The 25,097-nt window shown below is 39.8% G+C and overlaps 1 protein-coding gene across 3 annotated transcripts in view; it reads right to left on the bottom strand.

Annotated features, from left to right (window-relative positions):
- TAF4 (TATA-box binding protein associated factor 4) overlaps positions 1–25,097 on the bottom strand; it is an 86,313-nt gene that overhangs the window by 15,500 nt on the left and 45,716 nt on the right. For 2 of the 3 annotated variants that reach the window (XM_026697418.2, XM_026697419.2), the window contains exons 4-14: positions 23,226–23,345; positions 21,101–21,220; positions 19,347–19,469; positions 18,735–18,824; positions 13,110–13,343; positions 10,912–11,059; positions 9,979–10,093; positions 7,756–7,925; positions 5,218–5,348; positions 3,899–4,024; positions 1–57 (exon numbers count right to left, since the gene is read on the bottom strand). In XM_026697418.2, the coding sequence (XP_026553203.1) occupies positions 1–57; positions 3,899–4,024; positions 5,218–5,348; positions 7,756–7,925; positions 9,979–10,093; positions 10,912–11,059; positions 13,110–13,343; positions 18,735–18,824; positions 19,347–19,469; positions 21,101–21,220; positions 23,226–23,345 (1,434 nt within the window). The remainder of the gene's footprint in view (positions 58–3,898; positions 4,025–5,217; positions 5,349–7,755; positions 7,926–9,978; positions 10,094–10,911; positions 11,060–13,109; positions 13,344–18,734; positions 18,825–19,346; positions 19,470–21,100; positions 21,221–23,225; positions 23,346–25,097) is intronic. The other variant, XM_087928921.1, reaches the window with a different exon arrangement.

Genomic DNA, 25,097 nt, shown 5'->3' with positions numbered 1-25,097 from the left:
CTCCTTGGCCTTTTGTTTCAATCTAAGCTGCTCCGGATCTTCTTGTCTAGATCGAGACTGTGTTGATTTTAAAAAAATGGAGGAGAGAAGAGGGGAGAGGGAAGAAAGAAAGAGAGTCTTTTAAAATTACGTTTTAAAATGATGTTTAAAGAAATAGTGTATTTTTAAACAACATCCACTCACATCGTTACAAGGAATCCTCAAGTTATAACTGTAATTGAGCCCAGAACTGCAATCATTAAGCTGCTGTAGTCGTAAGTTGAAATCTCACATGGCCAGATTTGAAGTTACAACTGTATTTTATGATGGTCATTAAGCCATTGTGGTAATCATTAAGTGAATGGAATGGTTGTTAAACAAATTCATTTTCCCCAATGGGCAATTTATGCCACAAGCCAGAAGTAAATGCCAGAAAACAGCAAAAAAAAAATGTTGCAAATCACAGCGACGTGTCCCAAGACATTGCTAATGGCCATAAAAGTGAGTCAGTTGCCAACCACTCAAAATATAATCAGGTGACCATCGGGGAAGAGAGATATTTGCAACAATCATAACTCAAAAACAGGTTGTAAGTAACCCTGGGGTATTTGGTTATAACTTCAGTCATTAAGTGACCAGCGGTAAGTTGAGGATTACTTTAAATGAAGTAGGACATCAATGGATGGACACTAATCAAGGAGAGAAACAATTTAGGAGTAAGGATAAATTTCCTGACAGTTAGAACCATTAATCAGTAGAACAACTTGCCTCCAGAAGGTGTGAATGCTCCAACACTGGAAGTTTTAAAGAAGATGTTGGATAACCATTTGTCTGAAGTGGTATGTAGGGTTTCCTGCCTAGGCAGTGGGTTGGACTAGAAACTTTCAAGATCCCTTCCAACTCTGTTATTCTATTCTATACCTTGAGCTTTAAGAATAGATTAATGGGCCATTTAAAAACAATTATGTCATGTATGGCTAATCAGAAGAAGAAAATTTGGATCCAGTTGATTCAGATCCAGCCATTCACCAACCCAGTCATACTTTGCCTCTTCTTCCTCCTCTTCTTTCCCTGATTAGCCCATATAAAAATCATTCCTTTTCTGCTATTCAGAATGCTTCCGAGTTCCATTCAACAAAAAATTGTACTATTTCTTTTCCCCAAACACATTTTAGAATGAATGTGACTCAGTTTTGCCCAGTGCTGAAGGAGGAGAACAGGTGCTACCGAGTCCACCAAATTCCTTTCCTGTCCTTCCAGCTGGGCAGGTTTAGGAAGGCCAGTCGATTTTCTGCAACAAGTCAATGGAACAGGCTAGGCTCAGACACAAAAACTGGAAGGAGGCCTTTGTGGGATCCAATCACAGAGGGAAAAAAATATTTAAAGGGGGGGGAGGGGGAGGAGGAAAGATTTTGCACGTATTTTACATGGTGAGAACTGGAGATGAACTGAAGTCCTACTATTTTCAGGTTTTAGAAAGCAAGCATTAGGAAAGAGAAGGAATATATTTTTCTAGGAGCATGAAATCAGTAAGGAGAGCAGTATGTATGCATGTATGTATGTATGCATGTACACACACACACACACACACACACACACACACACACACACATTTCTCCTCGGTAACAGATGGCTTACAATTTAAATAAACCAGTCTGAAATATCAGAAGATCGAAAAAAGGAAAAAAATTAAATGCTAACCAATCATTAACATTGTTGTGGTTCGCCGGCAGGAGGTGTGGACAGCTGAGGTCTCAGAAAGTGAGGACTCAGATAAGGAGCCTGCGTTTGATGCAGGGATGGGGCCAGGACCACCAGGGAGTGGAATGCTGCCCTTGAGATTGTGGAGGCTGGCAGCAGCAATGAAGAGGCCCCCGAGGAGCCTGTGCCCAGTGCGTGTGCGCGCAGGGCTTCTCGAAGGAAAGAGCAGCTGCTGCATTATGGGCGACTCAGGAGTAAGGCTGCAAGGTAATGGCCCCTCTCTTAAGAGATAAAAGCCAGCCTGAGAGACCAGGATTCTTTGCAGGAAGCAAAGAAGTTCTTGCACTTCAAGTCTTGTGGAAGTTCGGAGTATCTTGGTTGTTGTTTGGAGACTCTTTGTGTTTGAAATATTTCTTAGTAACTTGATCTAGTATTCTTGGCAGCCTTGCACAATCTTGACAAGGCTTGTTCTTATCAGAGACAATTAGTTTGAAACAGTCTTTTAACCGTGAAGGAACTGATTCATAAAGAATCATTAAAAGGTTTTGCTGTTACCTCTGTTTCGTGTTTGTTTCCTTGGAACAAGGTTTGGGTCAGAACAAACATTAGCATTTTTGTCATGATATTAAACTGAATAGGGTAGAAAGATGAAACTTTCCTGCAAGATAGACTGTGAATAAAAGATGTCTAGTGTACTAGTATATCTAAATAAAAACAATATTGCAATACTTTTATTATGCTTATCCATGTTTAATAAGAACCTTCATACTGAATTTTAGGTTAAACAAGGAGATAGTAGAGTATATATAGCAGAATGCCTACAGCGTGGGCTACATTGCAAAGCGTAGAGAATTTAAATTCAGAATTACGATAGGAATTTATGTTAATCCTGATTTGTGAGACTATATAATTCTAATCTTTTTAGTCGTCTGAATTTTCAACTTTGATTTTTTACTTGTAAGTTTAGCTTGTTCTTAAATTTGTTTTTAATCTGTGCTTTCATTCAGGTGCTTATATTGTTTTAATATGTTGTAATAAACCGCCCAGTGTCACTTAAATGGCAGGAGGGTGGTGTAGAAATTTAATAAATAAATATAGATGGAATGGGACCAGTTTCAAGATTTTATGAGGCCCCAACAGCCCACCATGTACCTGTACCTTGTTTGTATCTGTCTCCCTTTGTTCTCATTAAATAAGATAGAAGGCAACATATGAAATATAATTCCATACCCCTGTCAAAGTATATAAAAGGTACAGGTTCCCCTCGCACATACGTGCTAGTTGTTTCCGGCTCTAGGGGGCAGTGCTCATCTCCGTTACAAAGCCAAAGAGCCAGGGCTGTCTGAAGACGGTCCTGTGGCCGGCATGACTAAATACCGAAGGCGCACGGAACGTTGTTACCTTTCCACCAAAGTGGTCCCTATTTTTCTACTTGCATTTTTACATGCTTTCGAACTGCTAGGTTGGCAGTAGCTGGGACAAGTAACGGGAGCTCACTCCGTAATGTGGTGCTAGGGATTCGAACCGTCAAACTGCCAACCTTTCTGATCGACAAGCTCGGTGTCTTAACTACTGAGCCATCGCATCCCTTGTCAAAGTATATACAAACACTTAAATCCACCAGGGTGAATGAGAGCCAGTTTGGTCTAATAGTTAAGACACCAGGCTAGAAAATGGGAGACTGTGAATTCCAATCCTGCCTTAGCTATGAAAGCCAGCTGAGATACCTTAGACCAATCACCAAGAGGCCATTAGTTCTAGTCCCACCTTAGACATGAAAGCTGGCTAGTGACTTTGGGCCAATCACCAGGAGACTGTGAATTACATGCTGCTGAAAGCAGTTTTCAAAACATTTGGAAATAGTTTCCAGACTATCCAACAGCACAGATAGTCCCAATTTATGACCGTAATCGAGCCCAGAATTACAACTGTAAGTCATGCCAGTCATTAAGTAAGTCACCGTGTTATCACGCCTGAGTTTTTGATCTTAATGCTAAGCGATCAGTCATAAATCGAGGACTTTTGTTCTCCTTATGGAACTCTTTCATGACATCGAATTGCAGCCAGCACCTCAACAGCAACATGCCGGTATCCAAGTTTGAAACAAAGCATCCTTGCTCTTTTTTTCACATTCAGTACCAAAGAAGGACCTCTACTCTTCCAATGACAAATGTGACACTTGTTTCATCTATTAAGAATAACACCCAGGAGCACTTGCCTTTGCTGCGCGCATTAATATTTCCCTTTCTTGTTCGTCTTTCCGTTGTTTTTCTATTTGATCAAGTTGTTCAAAGAACTTGAGTTGTGCCCGCACGTCGCTTGCCTGTTCGTATCTTTCATCATCCTGGAAACAAGGTTATTTGCAAAAAATAAAAATAAAAGATGGGCAAGAGAAATCACAAAACTCAAATTTCAAATTGCAGTTGGGAAAGAATGGAAGTTCTTCCATGACTGTGAATTCCCATTCTTCTCCAAGGTTGAGCCTAACCAGCTGGGAATGCCCTGTCTTTAGATAAAGATGATATAGGCCCCTAGGTATTCCTAGGGAAGATGTCCTTGGAACACCGTTGCAAACTTTCAACCATTATACTTATCCATGGTGACCTGCTATGGCTGGAAGAGCCATCCCCTATCATTGTGTGACTAGCAGATGGAACTCATAATTATAGATTCAAGTGCCCCCAGTGGAATATTTAGAGGAATCCTTCCCCAGGAAATAGCTTTTATAGATCGGTGTGCCTATTCGACCACTACAGCTCAAAATAAACAGAAATGCATCGTTTTCAAGGATACAAATAGTGAACACAGTCCTGACTGAATGGCCTCATTCTATAAGTCTGAATTTTAAGGTCCAACAACCATCTGCCATTCCTACTCTCTAGGAGAAGGTGGAACACATAGAAGTTATTATTAGTTCATGGACCTTGCAGGATCTGGAATTCACTCTTAGGATGAGGGGCAGATCTGGGCTGAATACCATCTTGTTCTTGAAAGCAAAGAGCTTTTTTCCATAGATAGTACCCCTAACTTAAAACACTTTCGAAGGCAGAATTCTGTTAGAAGTTAACCCCTTGAAAAAAGCCAGGCCCAAACACTTAATGCTATCTAGGAAAGCTAAGAAAGGTGCAGTACAGATCAGGAGGATGTACCCAGGGGGACGGGACATTCCAGACGAGTGTGCAACAGCGCACAAGTGGCCAGGGCTATGTGAAAGATTTAACTTCACAACAGATTTCAACAATCCAAGGAAGCAAACTCCCTGTTTGTTTGTGAAACAGATATACACATTTTACATGCGTGAAAATTCCTGGCATATTAATTAAAAAATAATAATACTTGTGGGTCAGGCTTTTTTTAAAAAAAAATGCTAGCCAAGTTACTTTGAGATATATTACATATTAAGGACATTTATTGGTAATAAAAGTTTCTAAAACAGACACTTTGGGCCCAGGTTGCATTTAAAACCATTAGCCAGAATGCTTCCGTTGTTGTTAAGGCATTGCCAATACCTTCACAATAAAGAACACAACCAGTTACCTTGTAAGAAATATTCCTTTGCTGGGCAGTCTCTGATACTTTCTCCACCAGGTTTTGTAACCTTTGTTGCGTCGCATGTGATACGTAACTAACGACGTCAGGATGGATTTCCGTTATTCCATGCTTTTTACCTGAGTTTCCAAGGAAAAAAAATGGTAATATACATAAGCCCGTACTGATGAATTACAGCTAGCTTCTTTATCAGTGGCTGCATGAACTGGTTTTTCTTTCCATGAGTTGCAGGTGAACAGGTGTGCTGCTACTCCCAAAATACACTGCCTTTATTTAATGCGACTATTCTATTTGGAATGATTGATAGAACAACTATGGAGGAAATTAAAGCAGAGGTTGTACATCAATGCAATGGCAAATGCAAAGAAAGTTTCTTCCAAACATCTTAAGTTAGGGGTGTCAAACTGGATTTCTTCGGGGGACGGATCAGCACTGTAGTTCTCCTCCACAGGCCAGCCTGGGGGGTGGGAGGGAGGTGAGATAAACACCTCTTGCAACATCCTGCCGGCCAAAACAGGGCACAAGGGAGCTACGCATGGCCCCCATGCACCCAGTTTTTCTCCTGGACGGCCTCTTGCAGCACTCTGCTGGCTGAAATGGGGCATGGGGTGGGCTGCACATGCCCCCGTACCCAGTTTTGGCTGGCAGTGTGCTGCAGGCCCAAAGCAGGGCGCGGGGGCCACACATGGTCCCCCACCCCCCATTTTGGCTGCCAGAGGCACCGTGGGCCAGTCCTTTGCTATTTCCAGGCCGGCCCCACAGGCAAGATTTAAGCACCCCAAGTTTGACACTCCTGATGTAAGTGTATCAGAAGAATTTACTGTGCAGGTGCAGAACCCCATATCTGTGATGCCCAGTGACCACTGAGAGTAAGTGACATATGAGGGCTTATTTTATTCACTGAAATACATGAAATACACAGCCCAGAAACCCTCTCTGAGGGAGATGAGTGGTTACGAAGTGTGAAATATAAACATAAAATATTTAATGCCTGAATAAATACATGCAGCAATGGGAAAACTATTCTAATCTCATCCATACCACAGTAGATTCCATTCTTTGGTCCTTTCTGCTACCCACACTTTTCTTGAGTCTATTAACCTGATGGCTTCCTGCCTGTGGAACATCATCCTTGTGCAAGTAAGATTGGCCTCCATCCTGATACCTTTTCAAAAGGCCCTGGAGATAGGGTTTTGCCTGTCAGCCTAGAGATCCCAGGGTGATATGGAGTCCATCAAGTGGTTGTTATGATTGTTGTTGCGAAGGGTGTGGAGATTTATTGGGTTTTATTTCTGTAAGCTATCTAGGATCACCATGAGTGAGTTGGGCAACCGTGTATAAATGTATACATGATGTATACGTTTTCTTAATTAATACATCAATAAAAAAAATAATGTTCACCGTTGTTTCCCAAAGCATTACGACATGCAATCATAACTAGGGTAAAATTCTAGATTGGGGTCTCCAACCTTGGCAACTGTCGACTTCAACTCACAGAATTCCTCTGCCAGCTGGGAATTGAAACCCACAAGTCTTTAAAGTTGCCAAGATTGGAGGTCCCTGTTGTAGATCATTCAAATCTTCATTTGGGTCCACATGTTGGTAGAAATATTTACAACTTCAAAACAAGTCATTTATTTAAAGACATGGTGCTTTATAATCAGTACAAGCTATGGAATCATATTATCCAGGGAAGGAGATGCCCACTTTATCGGGTCTGTTGTTAATTCAACCTGCTTTCTTTCGAATAATTTCGAAGGCATCATAAAATTTTAAAAATTCTTGTTCCAATTGAAAAACAACCAATTAAAGAGATGTCAATGTCTGGAGCCATGAGTTATACTCACCAGACAGTACAGGTAGTCCTCAACTTATGGCCACAATTGACCCCAAAATTTGTCTGGTTAAGTGACACATTTGCTAAGTGAGTTTTTTCCCCATTTTACAACCTTTCTTGCCATAGTTGATAAGTAAAGCACTGCAGTAGATAAGTTAGAAGCCCCGTTGTTAAGTGGATCTGGATTCCCCATTGACTTTGCTTGTCAGATGATCAAAAAAGGTGATCACATGACTCTGGGAAACAGCAATGGTCCTAAGTATGAACCAGTTGCCAAGCATCTGGATTTTGATCACATGACCATGAGGATGCTGCAACAGTTAAAGTGCGAAAAACGGTCATAAGTCGCTTTTTTCAATGCCGGTGTAACTTTGAACAGTCACTAAATGAACTGTTGCAAGTCGAGGACTACCTGCAATTTCTAAGGCATCATACCTTTTCAAAATTCTTGTTCGATTGAAAAACAACTAGTTAAAGAGATTTTAATGCCTGGAGCCTTGAGTTATACTCATCAGACAGTAAAGACTGACTTCAGCTTCTTAGCAAGGAAGCCCGTTGTCAAAATCATGTTTAGGGGTAATATGTGGAACAGCCTTCCAAGTCAATCAACTATGCAGTGCTAAACACATTTCCTGTTAAAAGCACCAATTGCTACAAACTATTAAATCACGCTTCTGGCGGAAACCCACCTATTTCTAATATTCTTCTTTGCAAGGGTGTTGAGAGAAGGAAAGTTTCGTCTTTACACGACCTTGTTAAAGTGCCCACCAACTCAGAATTGGTGGCCAATATACGTGCGCTCTCTTCTGATAGATTGACTCCTGCCATCGAGGCAACGTCGTTAATATCATCGTCATCCCTTCAGGAAAAAAAAAACCATCTTATTAACATTTGTAATAAAAAAAAAAAGAATGCTATCCACGGACCAAGAATTGATAAATAGTTTGGCGAGAGTATAAACTAAAATAAAAAGCCTTTTCTAAGGACACAAAGTGAAAAGTACTCCTGGTACAGAATTCACAGGACCTGTCCTCTGGCTGGAACGACACTTGTCAAAGAGTCTGGCGGGTGGGAAATGATGAACTGTGGTCCAAGGCAGAAAAGAAAGGAGAAGGAAATTCAGCTCACTAAAGTATTCAATGGCCAGCAAGGGGTGCTATTTCCTAACAGGAAAAGTAAAAAATAAAAGAGAAATTACGTGGTCCCCTTTCTAGTAATTGGCAATAGTAATAGACTTATATACCGCTTCATTTACAGCCACTCTCTAAGCCAGCGTCTCTCAAACTTGGCAAGGTTAAGATGGGTGGACTTCAACTCCTAGAATTCCCCTAGCTAGCTGGGAGTTGAAGTCCACCCATTTTCAAACTTTCCAAGGTTGAGAAACACTGCTCTAAGTGGTTTACAGAGTCAGCATATTGCCCCACAACAATCTGGGTCTTCATTTTACCAATCTCAGAAGGAAGATTGAAGGCTGAGTCAACCCTGAGCAGGTCAAGATTGAAGTCTTGGCAGTAGAATGCAAAGTTAGCCGGCAAGACTGCATTCTAACCACTGCATTGATTAGTATTTGTTTATTATGTATTCATTTGTTAAGTTTATCTCGCTGTGTGGCTACAAGTATGATCTTTACCTCTTCCTTTCCCTTCCCACTGGCAAAAACCATCAAATATACACCGGAGGACTATCCTGTAGCCAAAATATGTGAATTTTATTTCAAGCGAAAGTGACAAGGGGGGTTTTTATGAATGGAAGAGAAGACAAGAGAGAAAGCAGCTGTTTGCTACTGGGAAACCCTATTTCCAGTGGCCAGGGGTGGGAAATGTTTCCCAGGTTTTGTCATATTTATACAAAAATGAATAAATGAGATAAAAATTAAGGACAAGAATTCCTTGGTATAACAGTAGCCCAGATTCTTTACGCATCCTGAATAGTATAACAGTCTTGATCTCCCTCAGCTTGGAGAACCCTTGCTAAAAGTATGTAAAAAGAGACCACTTGATATATGACTTTTTCCTACTCTCCTTCCCAGTTACTCAATTTTAAAAAATTTTCTAAAATCAGAAACAGCATTTAGGCAACATCACCAAAAATCCCTCCCTGTCTTTTGTTTTAGTAAACATACTCATGCCCACATATATTGATGTTCTCCCTCCAACTATCCCTTAAATGTCTTGCAGAAGTGGGAATAGAAGATTTAGCCTTCTTCTGCTCTTATCTCCAAGCCCTTGTGTATAATCACAGATAGCATGAATTAACCTAGCTTTTTCCAACCTGGCACTTTCCAAGTACATTGGACTCAGGGATGGGATGCTACCGGTTCTGCCCAGCTCGGCAGAACTGGTAGCTCTGAAGAGCAGCTGACACAAAACCGCGCAAAATGTAAGTACCAATCCCACCCCCGATTGGACTAGAACTTCCATAATTACCAATCAACATAGCCAGTTTATGGCCATGGAAAAATAACAGAATTATACAATTGGAAGGGACCTTGGGAGGTCTTCTAGTCCAACCCTCTGCTCAAGTAAGTGACCTTGTTCTATTTCAGACAAATGGCTATCCAATTTCTCCTTTAAAAATCTCCCGTGTTGGAGCTCTCGCAACTTCTGGAGGCATGCTCTTTCAGTGATTAATTATTCAAACTGTGAGGAAATTTCTCTTTGGTTCTAGGTTGTTCTACTTTGTTGACAATAGCCCCAATTCCACACAATAAGAGGAAGAGAAGTTAAATTAAATGTTGAAGAATGGAGCTGAACGTAAGTATAGAGTAACCTTATCTTTTTATGAGAAGTCTTCGCAGAGTCCAGAATTTACTCCCTTGTGTTAAAAACTCTCTTTTGCTGAGGAAGCAAAATAAATCAGGAAAACGGAATACATGTCGAAGTTTTTCTTCAAGAACAAATAAGATCGCTTACCGAAAAGAGCCTCCCCCAGGTTCTTTGAGTTTATTTTTTTGAGCAATTGCAGCTTGGGTTGAAAGAGTAGAAAGAGCTTTGGTTCCTGGTAATACTGTTTGCTTTACCACGGGGACTGTAAGAAAAGGAAACCAGCATGGGTTGCTCCATAGGCGAGATTAACACACCAAAAACTGCAGAAAAATCCATGTAAATTAAAGGCGAGGCACGTAAATTTGCTTATTACTCGTGATTTTAGCTGGTTCATAAACCCAAGCTTGCTTTGGGGAAGAATCAAGATAAGGGAAAACAAAGCTCTGATTTCATTATTCTTTGTATTTGATCTGTACAGAAATGTGATGTGAAATTTATTCTGTACAGAACAAATACAAAGAATAATAAAATCAGAGCTATAAGCAGAGCTTACAATGATCCTACTTCTAAGTTTATTCAAGGGAGGGGAAAAGAAGGGAGAGGAAGGGGAGAGGAGAGGGAGGAGGAGAAGGAGAGAAGTGGATTAAAATACGCAATTCAGAATACGATCTGCTCAGTAAAACAGCAGATCGTTCATTCTATTCATCGATAGCCCAGACCACCTCTCTCAGCAGCGTATTTTGATTTATTCCAGGCCCCAAAAATTAATCCTAAAAGGGACTTATTATAGAAGATGAATAGGCTAAGCCCAAGGGCAAGGTTAAATGAATCAGAAGTTTGGAGTCATTATGCTCTCAACCCTCCATGAATTCTGATGACCCTTATGTAGCACCCATTTGGCTTGACCGACAGAAGATCAGATTGTCGTGTATAGATAAGGGTGTAATAAATTCCTAGTGCTCTGAACTCAACTCTCGTTCCTGTTTACTTGCGCCTGACATTTGGTGAACCAAACACTATTTCCAGGCGCAGTTTTACCAGCGAACACCAGATGTCACACCGAGAACGCCAAACTCTTACCTGTCTGAAGTGCATTCAGTTGAATTTGTTGGGGAGCAGTCAGCATAATACGGTTGTGGGGTGGCCGCAAAGCCACCATGGGCGTCTGGGTCAACGTCACCTGCGGGGGCCTAATTAATGTACCTTGTTTTTGAGACTGCTGAATAACCTGGAAAAAGTTTTGGAGAAACAACAACAGTGTTATTACATTATAGGAGGACAAGTTTGCTTCTCAAAAAAATTCAATGAATTGCTGTTCCTCCACTGGCTTCCTTGAGAAAAGCTGCAGTTGACTAAGGCTGGCACTAATCAGGGTGGTGGTGGTGGTGGTTTGTTTTTAGCTTTTCCGTCAAGAAGCTAGATTCTCAAGTAAAAGCAGACAACTTGTCATTGTTGGAGTCTGACTCCAGGGAGTGAAAGTGTGGCTCTGGAGGTTGTGGAGGAAACTGAGGAAGGGCACAGGCCAGCTGGGCATTCAGATGAAGACCCAGGCCCATCCCCTCTTCATCCTAGGGCACGCAGGGAGGAGCGGATAAGGGAGAAATGTGAATGATGTGGTCTACGGGGGAGGAAAGGGCCCTGATCCCCTTCATGGGCTGCAGCTGTGAGGACTGTTTAAAAAGACAAACTGCGCATGGCCCAGTGCTGGAAGCAAAGCATGAAATAATTCTACTTTTTCAGTTCTTATCTGAGTTCTGGCGTCCTTCCCAGTCTGTGTATTTCGATATCTGTGGACGTCTTCAAGCCCTTATCCTGCCTTGTCTAATTAATTGCTTCAGTGCGATTTGTGTTGTTTTTCTATTTATAATTTATATGTATTTTGAGTTTGAACAGCATTTCTTTCTTTTCGCAACTGTTTGTGGGGGAGTGTTTTCTCCAGTCAATCATAATTGGAGCTTTGAAGCCAAGTTGAAGGAATTAAAGGGATTTCACCTGTTTTTGTGGCTTTGTTGCTTTTGTATCCCACCCGGGGTCATCACACAACTGTAGAAATGCAGTTTAAATCAAGGCAAAGGAAATATACAAATGACATAGATATTCCTTATGTGATTAGCAGAACGTTGGTACGGGTCTAAGACACATACTAGGGAATGACTGGATATATATATAGTAGAGACTTAAGTATTAAAAGGATTTTGAAATTATTTGGTCATATAGTAAAGGAGTCCCTGAGGATTTTACTCTGCTAGTTGTTGCCGAATTTAGGGGGTGGTGCTCATCTCCGTTTCAAGAACATTGACCCAGCACTGTCTGAAGATGTTTCCATGGTAATGTGGCCAGCATGATGTCATGGAGTGATGTTACCTTCCCACCGAAGTGGTACCTATTTATCTACTCGCATTTGCATGCTTTCAACTGCTAGTTTGGCAGGAGCTGGGGGCAAGGACGGGAGCTCACCCCATCATGTGGCACTCGGGTCTCGAACCCGGGCTGCCAGCTTAATGGCTGAGCCACCGTGCTGCACTTGTTTACATGGAGCAAAGCGTAAAAGAAATATAGAGTGAATGGAAGATCAGTCAATGGAGCTGATGAAATCTTTTAAAAGGAAAACAGTACAGATTTTAAAGAAGCAGCAGCAATGTAGGAACTCGTATCCAGAAACAAGAATGATCGGCAAAGTCACACACTTGTGAAGAAATACAGTGAGCAATGTTCAGCTATAATTATTATTTTTTTCTTTTCTTTTCTTTCCTGACGTGTTTCATTCATTTGGCTTGCTTTCACTTATGCCTTTTCTGCCTCTACATAATGATGCAGGGCCCTATTATGCCATTCCCTCCCGGCTCAACATAATAATAACCTTGAGCTGGGAGGGAATGGAGTAATAGGTCTGTATGAATGAATGGACCACTCTTTTCCCTTTATTGGTGAGCGTCTACAACACAGCCAGGATGACTTTTTTCAGCAAAAATAAGGCAGGTGTGAAGAGATTAAAATGTGAGTCGTTTGCATCTTCACTGACGATGTGCTTTGCCAGTTGTTGTTTTTTTAGTGGGGGGGGGGGGAATCTAAGCAGGACCGCAGCCAGAAGAATGAAACATCCGTCATGTCTAATTTGGTACTGAACGTGTAGAATACAGGAATGCGTTGCTTTCACGCTGTATATAAATTGTTGTTTATATATGCGTCCCTGGCTGAGTTGGGGAAGGAAACGGCTGGTATGTGCTGAGAGACCAAAAGAGAGAGAGAGAGACAGGAATCCAGTTCGGTTTACACACCACCTGTGTAGGCTGTGCCTGCTTGCCAACTCCCACTGGGGTTGGCTGCGTTAGGCTGATGACCGGCTGCTGCAAGGTACTCGTGACCGTGGCAGTGGTCTTTCCCGCCGTACGCTGGACCGAGCTGCCCAACATCAGAGTGGTGGTGGGCTGCGTCAAGGGCTGCTGATGCTGGCTTTGCTGAATGAAAGCGGCCGAGTCGGGAGTCAGGTGTCTCAAGGCAGGTAAGCTCCGCTGTAAGAGAGATGGATGCAATAGCGCTTAAAGCAACTTAAGAGAACCATTCAAATCACAACCCGCCCCCAAAGAAGAGAACAGAATAGAATTCTTTATTGGCCAAGTGTGATTGGACACACAAGGAACTTGTCTTTGGTGCATAGGCTCTCAGTGTACATAAAAGAAAAAAATAAAATACATTCACCAAGAATCATAAGATACAACACGTAGTGATAGTCATAGGTTGCTAATAAGCAATCAAATCATACTAGGGAACAAATAAAACAATATAAATTGTAATGAATTTCCCCCTTTTGCCTTGTTTATTCCAACTGACAGTGCAGCTACCTAAAAGAGTAGTCCTCGACTTACAACAGTTCAAAGTTACAATGGCACTTGTGAGTTTTGACTGTTTTCCACACCTAAGACCGTTGCAGTAAAACCCATGCTCGTGTGATCAAAATTCATACACTTGGCAACTGACTCATTTTTATGATGGTTGCAGTGTCCACAGGTCATATGAGCACTTTTTGAGACCTTCTGATGAGCAAAGTCAACAGGGAAGACAGATTCACTTAACAACTGCAGTGATTCAGTTAACAATTGTGGCAAGGAAGGAGGGAAAATGGGGCAAAACTCGCTTAGCAAATTGTTCACTCAGCAACATAAATTTTGGGCTCAATTGTGGGTATAAGTCAAGGACTACCTGTAGATTCAAATTACAAAAGTGTACATAACTGGCACTTTTATGCAATGTATTGTTATGCAGGGAATATGAAGTTTGCTGTACGCAGGTGGCCCTCGACTGATGATGAAAATCAAACCTGGAATTTTGGTTGATTGGTGAGAGGTTGCAATCGTTAAGCTGTTCACCACATGACCTGAATTGATTTTTATGATTACAAGGGTCATAAGTCACTGCAGCTGTTGAGTGAAACATGCGGTCCTATCCAATTAACTTATTTTTTGCCATTTTTCTACCAGGAAGAAAAAAGTCACAAATTGTGGTCCCAGATCACGGGATGCTGCAATCAGATATAAATGCACGCCAGTTGCCATGCGCCCAAATGCAAACACATGATAGTGGGGTGAAGGAGGCAGCTGCAATTTTGAGGATGTATTGTAAGTAGCTTTTTTGAAATCCAGTGTAACTTCGACCAGTAATTTAAGTGAAGGGTCATAAATTGAGAATTTTACCTGTAATCATGAACCAGAAGTCAATTTTAGGTTGTTATTGCGGGGGTGGGGGGGGAGGCGGCAGTGAAGAAAAAGAATGTCATATAAATGAACAAATAATAGATTCCTTCCTGAACTGAATAATTCATAGGGTAGACAATCCTCACATTACAATTAAGACTTAGACTTAGAATAACTTTACTGTCACTTTAAATGTACACCAGTCGGCATACTTTAAAAATGAAATTTCATTGCATACAACTCTCAAAGGGTCACCACCTCCAATATACACTACATAAACATACATAGACTCCTATATATTATATGACACAGAGAAACAACACAGTCTAGTTTGGATGTATACATGTACATGGCGAGAAAAACAATTTTGCAAGTTTACAAGACTGATGGCATACGGAACAAAGCTGTTACAGAATCTGGTAGTCTTGCTAGAAATACTTCGAAATCTCCTCCCAGAGGTGAGCAAGAGATTATAAATGAGAGCAGAATTTCCATCATAAGTCTTTGTGGTCGCAAGTTCTTATGACAATTTTAAGATGTGTTAAACAAATAACCAAGATCAATGCACCAAGACAAATTCCTTGTGTGTCCGATCACACTTGGCCAATGAAGAATTCTATTCTCTTCTGTAAGCAAATCTACCTTCCCAATGCACAGGGTTGGTTGGTTTGGTTGTTTTTGGCTTGAGATCAGTAAAAAAAGGGTTGAAATCATCACCACAAGACTGCAGGATGATGCAACCGGTCACAAATGCAAGCTGGTTGCTAATGCCCAAATTGTAACCACGTGGCAGCGAGGGTGGTACATTGGCCAAAAGTATTATTAGTAGAAGTGGGAAGTCACTTCCAAAGCCATCATAACTTTGAACTACCATTAAACAAAGGTGGTAAGTCAAGGACTACCCGTAGAATTTTTCTCTAGAACATGGGTGTCAAACTTGCCACATCACGTTGCCATCACATGACATTTCACAATGTTTTCCCCATTCGTGGAGCTGGGGTGGGCGTGGCCTGTGTGTGACACATCCGCCCCAAGGGCTGCCAGTTTGACACCCCTGCTCTAGAAAATATATAAAGGGAATCAATAAATAAACTCTTTTAGACTGAAACTACAACCTGGCTGCAATTTGTCCCTTGCTTGTGCCTATGTTATTTTTCAATTCATTTCAACCAGAGATTTACTCAATAGTCTCCTATAAAGAAATATCAGAAGCCATGCACTCAAGAAAAACAGCCAATTATCGATTGAACTGATCATTGCTAATTAACATAAAATACCTGGAAAATAAGGTATCTCATTCACAACATGTAATTGATTTCCTATCTGTGTATTACCAACATTCAACAGGCGTAATCCTCCCTCAAGCCATGTTTTTAGCAGCAGCACCTTCAGTCATCAACTAAACTATTTTCAATAGCTCTTTTATTCAACAACTTTAAAAAAAAAAACCTCTCCTCCATAATGAACTTTCCCCTGCTTTTGACTTAGCCATGGTCTCTGAACCACAATGTGTAGACTCAGAGATCACACTAAGTCAAAGTAAAAAAGAAGCTCATTTCAGCAGTAATCTCCGATAGCGTGATTTATTTATTTTTTAACGGGGAAGAAGTTCAATCATGTGAGTTCTATCTCAGGGACCCAGACATAATTTTTCTTCTATGGCAAGAACCAGATCAGAATCACACATTCATTAACCCCCCCTACCAATCAAAAGCACATACTAATTTTAGCACCCATTCCACTGTAAGCATCACAAGAAGCATTTCATTTCGAATAGGTTTCCGAATGCAAAGTCCTAATTATCCGGACAAAGAGGGGGATACTGTGCAAAGATTAATTAAGGGATAAATGCAACTCGGAAGGCCAGCATGTCAGCTATGCTGTTCAAAGTTCCACTTATTCAAAATTGTCAGAACAGAAAGTCTTTTGCTAGTCACCAAGAGACAGCTCAACTATTTTCCCCCAATGATACAAGGTAGAGTCATAATCACTGTTCCTCACTTCTCTGGAGTCCTGCAATGGGTGTTATTCAGGTATTAAATAGATTGATTGTATATGGCTGCTCAAACTCAGCAACAATCAATAAAACGATCACAACAACCAGTTAAAACCAAAAGGAGCATTGCATACATGCAGCAATACACAACTGTCAGTAAACTGAAGAGGCTTACCCAATACTCAGGCCCAAAGCCCAAGAGAAGAACCTATTCTTTAATGTCTTAAATAGCTGGCACAATCATGGCCATCAGAATCTTATTGTTGCACCACTGGGCAGGTGCCATAACAGAGAAGGCAACCTTGAGGGTTCAATTAACTGACACTGCGTGACAGAAGGGACCTAGAATACGCCCATCCTGCCAGATCTCATGAGACAAGCAGACAATTGAAGACAGACTGTCCTGCAATTAACCTGGCTTACAGGGGCTTTATAGGTGATAACCAACACTCTGAATGGCACCTGGAAATCCACTAAGAACCAATAAAACTTGCAAAGTAAATGCGGTTACATAGGTGAAATGAAATATAGTCATGATTATCTGCACTGCTGTGTTCTAGACTAGTTGAAACCTCATCGCAACCACAATCTAAAGTCCTTAACCAGAAAAGTACAAACATTTAAACAAGTACCCGAATAGATTAATACCATGACTCATTAGTGGAAAACCTTTATTTATTAAACAAAGCATTTGCCGATATAAAATATTTCATTTTTTCTCATTATATGTTTGCACAAATTACTAGTCCCACAAAAGCACACGTTGATGGTGTTAAAGGGATTGCTCATAACATTAAAATATTTATATTTTTTCCATCTACTAGGGCCATTTATGCTATGGGGAATTTTAGAAATAACAAAATTAAAAACCAGAACAAAATTAGTATATATCCACAGTTTTTAAATCGTTTTTATTTTTTATTTTCTGAATCTTTCTGCACGTTTTTCAATATTCCCAATGCAAAAATTGGTGTATGGAAATCAAAAAGAAACTTTAAAAAAAGCCATTCTTGAAAGGGTGAGCTGGATTGGAGAGATTCTGACACATATATAGCCAGAAATGCTTAAGATCTCCAACTTCTCACAAGGAATGGCTTCTGAACATAAGCACTGGTGCTCCAATGTTACCTTCTTAAAGAATGTCTGGAAATACTATGGATTTTATTACAATATTAGAGGGATTCAAATTAAAATAGAAACCTATACTGCACTGTAATTTGAGCCTTTATCTTACTGCCCTAGGAACAATTCACAAAATTGCTCTACCAATGTCCTAAGTTTATATTGCTCTAAGTTAGAGCCATGGAGACACAGTGATTAGAATGCAGTATTGCAGACTAATTCTGCTGATTGGCAGCAGTTTGATCCTGACAGGCTCAAAGTTGACTCAGCCTTCCATCCTTCAAAGGTGGGTAAAATGAGGACCCAGATATGCTAACTCTGTAAACTGCTTATATAGGGCTGTAAAGCACTATGAAGCGGTATATAAGTCTAACTGCTATTGCTATATCAAACTTGTATAGTATATATTATACCAGGGGTGTCCAAACATGGCAACTTTTAACACTTGTGGGCTTCAACGCTCAGCATGCTTGACTGGGGAATTCTGGGAGTTGAAGTCTACAAGTTTTAAAGTTGACAAAGTTAGATACCCCTGCATTATACAGTTTGAAAACTTTAGCTCTTAGACACATGTTCACACTATGCCATGCACACCAGGTTTTTTTTTAAATGAAGTAGAAGTACACATTATGTACATATAAGGTTGACTCAGCCTTCCATCCTTCTGAGGTGGGTAAAATGAGGACCCAAATTGTTGGGCATATGCTGACTCTGTAAAACAGCTTAGAGAGGGCTGTAAAGCACTGTAAAGCGATATATAAGTCTATTATTGCTATACAATAAGCACTATGTCAGTTACTTTATAGGCTTGTTACCTTATCCAGCATGCGACACTTCCAAATGGTCAGCATATGAACTCCACCTTAGTTTAATATTCTGCTTACTACTATTTCTGAACTCAGTAGTTTTCCTATATCATCAAATCTTCCTATGAGTTCTCTACAATCTTGTCAAGGAAGAGAGGAATAATTATTCATACGATCATCATTCAGCCATTTTCATTACTCTTTTCCGATTTCTTTGTCTGCAATATCCTATGGACCAAGTTTATTGTTGCAGAAAATACAAAACTAATGAAAAAAAAATAGTATTACCTTCAAGAAAGGCACAAGGTATGGTTGAGGTGAAGAATTAAGCTCCCGGTACAACCTACTGGTGAAGTCTTCTGCTTCAATTTTTCCATCCTGTGTGAAACACATGTGAAACATACTTTTCAGGGGAATAAATTACAAAAATAAATCTTCATACGTTTAAGCTCACAAGTAAAGAAACTGTAATGTGGTAATTCACAGCAATATTACAGAACTTTCTTTCATTAATTAAATTAAACAGTCTTTTTATTAATTCAAATAAATATCTGTTTGTTTAAGGGTCACACCTTATGAACTTTACTAAAATGAAAAAGGGAATGCTAGATAAGTCAAAAGTTGGGGAGAGAGAAAGAGAAACCCGCTACAATTATTTTTTAATCCACAGATCAGCACCATAACCTAAGCAAATCTCTCAAAGTAACCCATAAAACTTTCAATATTCGGCTCTTCCAAGAAACTATATTTAGGGTTAGGTTTAGGGTTAGGTTTAAAAAAATGTAATCTTTAAACAATATCGTGATGTATTTTTTTTTAGATGTTCTTGTAGCCACAACATTGCTTAGGATCACATGATCTAAACCATGGTTGCAATAATGATTTAACAGATCCTCTTACCAGCAAGTTCTGGACTAGCTCTTTCACATTAGCTGCAGTTTCTGTCGACTGCTTTCCAGAAGACGCCAGTTTTATTAGCGTTGAGAGAAAATTCTTGCATTTCTTCACATTTTCCATGGTTTCCTATTAAAACAAACAAGATAAAACAGGTCAGCTTTATTTAAAAAAAAAATTCAAGATAGGAAAAAAAAACAGGCTCTGAGATCTAAAAGGGTCACTGAATAATCAACTTAAGGAAATGGGCATAGCTGCGTGCAGCTCTTTGACCCTCAAACCATTTGTAAAGGTTTGAAGTGAGTAAATTTAATAGTAAACAAAACAAAACCTTCACGAGTATTTAAAATAGGCAATGTATTTCTTTTATAAAATTACCAATTGTAGATTTTGCTTATACACATGGTAAGTCATTGTAATGAAGAATTCAGCGCTGAAGTAACATTTATATTCGCTCCCATTGGCATTTATAGCATCACAACATTCAGCTGGCTCTTGAATTACAACTGATCGTTTAGTGTCCTTTCAAAGTTGCAGCGGCGCTGAATGATGACTTATAACTTGGTCCTCATGCTTATAATTATTGCAGCATCCACAGGGTCAGTGATCAAAATTTCGATGCTTACCAACCAGCATGTATCTACAATAATTGCACTGTTACATGATTGCCATTTGCCAGTCAATTTCCAACAAACACAGTCAATGGCGGAAGCAGGATTCACTTAATGGCTACATGATTCACTTAACAACCACAATGATTCACTTAACCTCCGTGGGAAAACAGGTCACAGAATCGGGAATGACTCACTTAATAACCTCTTGCTTAGCAATGAAACTTCGTTTCCCAATTGTGGTTATAAGGACTACCTGACTTAGGGACTGTAGCTTCATACTTCTAAGGTATGTCATAGTCTATAATTATAGTTTTATAGTTATAGTTTACTTTATTGTCATTGAAGCTCGTACAATGAAATGCTATCTTCAGTGTACATCATACATAAGAAAACTATAAAAATAAAACAAACACAGACATTGAAAACTCCTGATACATTAGTATTATACTATACAGTAAAATTCAATAGAGCTACTGCTCTGGGAGAGCAGCTGTTTTTCAACCTATTTGTCCTTGTTTTTATTGTCCTGTACGGTCTGCCAGATGGTAATAGTTCAAAAAAAAGGGTGCCCAAGATGAGATGGATCTTTAAGAATGTTTTGAACTTTCTTAAGACAGCAGGAGCTATAAAGCTGTTCCAAAAAGGGGAGAGGGCAACCAATGATCCTCTGGACAATGAAGTTAATCCCCTGGAGTACTGTCCTATCTGCACCATGCAATTGGCAAACCATACACAGGTGCAGTAAGTTAAAATACTCTCTATGGTCGAGCGGTAGAAGGTCACCAGCAGCTTTTCACTCAGTTATTGTTTCCTGAGAAGTCTTAGGTAGTATAATAGCAGTGGCCCCCAACTTTTTGGGAACCAGAGACTGGTCCTGTGAAGAGAGTTTTTTCCGCGGACTGGAGGAGGCATGGCTTCACATGCTGCCTGCAACCCACAGATGGGGCTTGTTTGCACAGCCCAGTTTCTGGCAAGCCGCGGACTAGTATCGGTCCGTGGGCCAGGGGTTGAAGACTCTTGGTCTATAGGACTCAACCAATAATCTCATGTTCCATATTGAACATTTATTCGATGAGAGAGTCTGTTGTTGATAAGCTAACAAGATCTGTCTTTTTGGCTTGCAGCAAATAGCAATCAGCATCTTACTGTGGCCGCAGTGGAGGTTGCTGTGGCTCCTTGCACCGTCCTTTGAGGGGTTCCAGTCTGCACAGCAGTCGCAGTTCCTAATGCCGTTGTTTGTGCAGGACTACCCAGAACAATCTGAGGCTGCAACACAAAGACATTAGATTGGAGGTGAGGAGGGGGAAGAGGAAGGAAGAGAAATAACAGCGAATTCATTACGATCAGATTGTCTTCCGTGGTCAATCTCCCAAAATAGATACTGCTTTTAGATACTGTTTAATGCTGTTTAAAAGAAGGACCACCAGGTGGCACAAAATCCTATGCATTCGACTGAAAACCCTGGAAGCAGATTTTAAAAAGTGCTGCTTAAAAAAAGGAGAAGGTGGTAGAATTTGCACACAGAAATGTGTAAGCCATTGGATGCAGCTCAATGCTAGAACCAACAAACTTGTTTCGCTTTTGCTTCTTAAGAATTGCCCCCAATTGTGGGTATGCCGGGCAAACAAATATGTACGAGACATTAATCATGGACGGGGAAGGTGGGTGGTAGGTGGGAATGTTTGCTGCCATGTCCCAACAGTAGCCTAAAAGGGTAACTTTAAACCACAATTTACGAAGGGAGGCACAAAAATATATTGGGTAGTTTAAAAGATATTATTTGAGGGAAGAGCTGAAACATATTTCCAGCTTCCTTTGACTCTTCAGTGGGTTTACTACCTGGAACTATCAAAAGTCCAAGTATCAGGAAATAACTAATTTACACGCATTAATCTAAACCAGGGGTCTTCAAACTTGACAGCTTTAAGACTTGTGGACTTCAACTCCCAGAATTCCTCCTCCAGTCATGTTAGTTCAGGAATTATGGGAGTTGAAGTCCACAAGTCTTAAAGCTGTCAAGTGTGAAGACCCTTGATCTAAACCATTTGCAACATTAGATACATTAAATAAATTTTAAAAGGGAGGCACCTGCTTAGACAGACTGCTATAGAGGATGGATAAATACAAGTAAGTGATAACCATGCAGTCACAATAATGCCTTTATTAAGCAGACACAGACAGACAAATCAAAATGTGTTATTTGTCCCAAAGGTTTTCAAACCGGAATCTATCAGGAATATTTTCTGCTGAGCTTTATCTATTGAGAACAATATCCAAATGTATGAACTTACGCTATCAAAATCACAGGACTTAGTGATTTACAGTAATCTAAAAGCAAATATCTAAGAGGGGTTTCTGGAATATAACTTTTAATGTGTATGGAATTCCAGCTATAAGAAGATAATCTCACAAATCTGAGATTACATTCCAATAAAGTGCCCAACAATCCTGATCCCAGTCTTTAGAGAAGACGATCAAGGAACTTTATGAAGTTTCCAATGAATCCCCTTGTTCAAGATCCACTACTATTTCAAGAAGTCAACAGCAATCCTTTGCATATGGCTTAATGGTACATCCATTTTGTACAGTAGGACTCACCCATCTATTTGGGAGAAGGACTGCTAATCTCACCAAGGCGTCTTAGCAGACGTAGAAGCCTCTCTAAGAGATTCTCAGTCATCAAGGTCATGGTTGTCTCAAAGGTGCTTTTTCAAAAGGCAACTGGACTTTGTTTTTTCCTTGAGGAAGAAGATGTTTCGCTTCTCACCTAAGAAGCCTCAACAGTTGTGGGGATGACCTACCTTCCATTCCCCCCTACCATCCAGTCACAACGTATGACACTTCTTGGATAAGAAGCGAAATGTCTTCTTCCTCCTCCTCCTCTAGGAAAACACAGGCCAGTTGCCTTTGGAAAAGCATACAGGCATGGCATGGCATAGCATGGCATAGCATGGAATAGAATAGAATAGAATAGAATAGAATAGAATAGAATAGAATAGAATAGAATAGAATAGAATAGAATAGAATTCTTTCTTGAGCAAGTGTGATCGGACAAACAAGGAATTTGTCCCGGGTGCATAAACTCACAGTATACATATAAACAGCAAATAATAGGTGACAGGTCATAATCACAGTTACAGTCATTAATCATACATTACAAACAGTGGATTAATCATAAGAAACCAATAGGAGTAGGAATATATATATTATTATTATGATAGTATTGGAAGAAATATCAGCTGGGTTTAAAAACAAAAATAAAACTGCTCACCTGGACTACAGGCGGCCTTTGTAACGTTGTTGTGGGTTGTACAGTTGTCTGTGCCTGAGACACTTGTTTGATTATAGTGGTTGGTGCTACCTGCCGAGCAATTATAGGAGTTCCCGGTGCCTGTAAAAGGACATTCATCAAAAAGCAGTTAAATATAATTAAATAAAGGAGTCAAAAAATAATTTAGCAGAAGGAAGGGCGGGGAGAACGGTGTTTTGCAAAACTTGACATAAAATAACTTATGCGCTTTCTTCATCTGCTTCTTCTTCAAAGTATCCTTGACTACACAATCATATAGAGCATTACAATTTTGCAAGCTAATTTTTCCCCCTACTGGGATTCTAGAGGTCACTGAATAAATACTTTTCATGTTGAATACAATTAATATAATAAGAATGCTAAGAACAGAGAACCACTACATTCAAAAGTGTGTTAAGTGTTATTGAGGTGATGAAGATAAAGTGGCTTGTGACAGATTTTTGTTAAGTTGTGATGATGTCACAAATGGGCTCTTAGAAAGGGTCTAGAAAAAGAGGATTAGAAGAATATAAAGCCATCAGGAAGAATTTCAGCCCACCAGGAAAAGTACAACAAAAAGTAAACAGAGAAGAAAAAGTATACTATGGCCAGTTATTACTAGCAGACCTGTAGTATAATTCTCCTATGACGGTTGTACGCTGCCCAAAGTCACATTTGTCATCTTTATAAAAATGCTAGTTTGTTTAAACAAGTGAATATAGGTAGTTCTCGACTTACAACCACAATTTGAATTGGAACTTCCATCACTAAGTGTGATGGTCATTTAAGTGAGTTATGCCTGATTTTATGTCCTTCTTTGCTTTGGTCATTAAGTGAATCCAGCTTCTCCCATCAACATTACTGGTTGGAAGCCCCTTAGAAAGGTTGAAATACAATCAAGTGACTGTGGATACTTCAACCACCATAAATGCATGTGGGTTGCCCAAATTTTGATCAGGTGACTGTGAGGATGTATACACTATAAAGATTGGTCATAAGTTATTCTTTTTACCTCTGTCATAATTTTGAATGGCCGTTAAACAAGTGATTGTTAAGTCGAGGATTGCCTGTATATAAAAATAATCCTAACCCCAAAACTGAAATGACAAGTTGCAAAGAGACCCAAGAAGGTAATCAAAATCAAGCCGTAATTGGGAATAAAATTTGAATGAGGTAAAGTGCATGATTGCTGGAATATTTCAACATTCAATTCTGCAAAATCAAATCACAAAACCTCTGTCTTAAAATGTAAGGCCAAAGCAGATTTCATTTCAGAAATGCTACCTTGATTCTGAGACCCTAAAGCTGTCAATTTTCAGCGTGATCGACACAAAGCACCTTTCCAGGCTGCAAGAAGTGTGATGGCCTTAATATTAAGTAAGGATGCTATTATTTTATATCAATAATATAAACGCTATATATACTCAAAGTGAAAACAGCTCAGGCACAACTGGGAAACAGAATATAATTAATTATTAAACGCAAAACTCTCAGCTAGGTACTTGATCTGCCCTAGCTTCCACTCTCATCTCAAATGCTTTCAACCGCTTGTATCCCTGTGATAGGGCCAAATACCCCCAGATCTTTAAAACCTTAAATGCATGGATTTTTTTTTTAAAAAAAACAAACAAACAAAGCATGCAAAGTTTTTTTCTTTTATATTTTGTGGACATTTGAGGAAACTGTATTTACTTAAAGAAACTTGGACTGTTAAAAGCAAATACAAATCAAAAATCAAGATACAAATCAAAAATTAGTCAAGAAACCCAAAAAGCCAGGGAATACACTCAAACTTTGCAATGTTTGCCTCGGAATTAGAAAATTATCAGCACCAGCAAAGTGCAAACAGGATGC

The sequence above is a fragment of the Pseudonaja textilis genome, chromosome 3 (genome assembly GCF_049901715.1).
Source record: "Pseudonaja textilis isolate UNSWEBS1 chromosome 3, rPseTex1.2, whole genome shotgun sequence".
NCBI lineage: Eukaryota > Metazoa > Chordata > Lepidosauria > Squamata > Elapidae > Pseudonaja > Pseudonaja textilis.
This window is presented reverse-complemented; position numbering and strand designations above follow the sequence as displayed.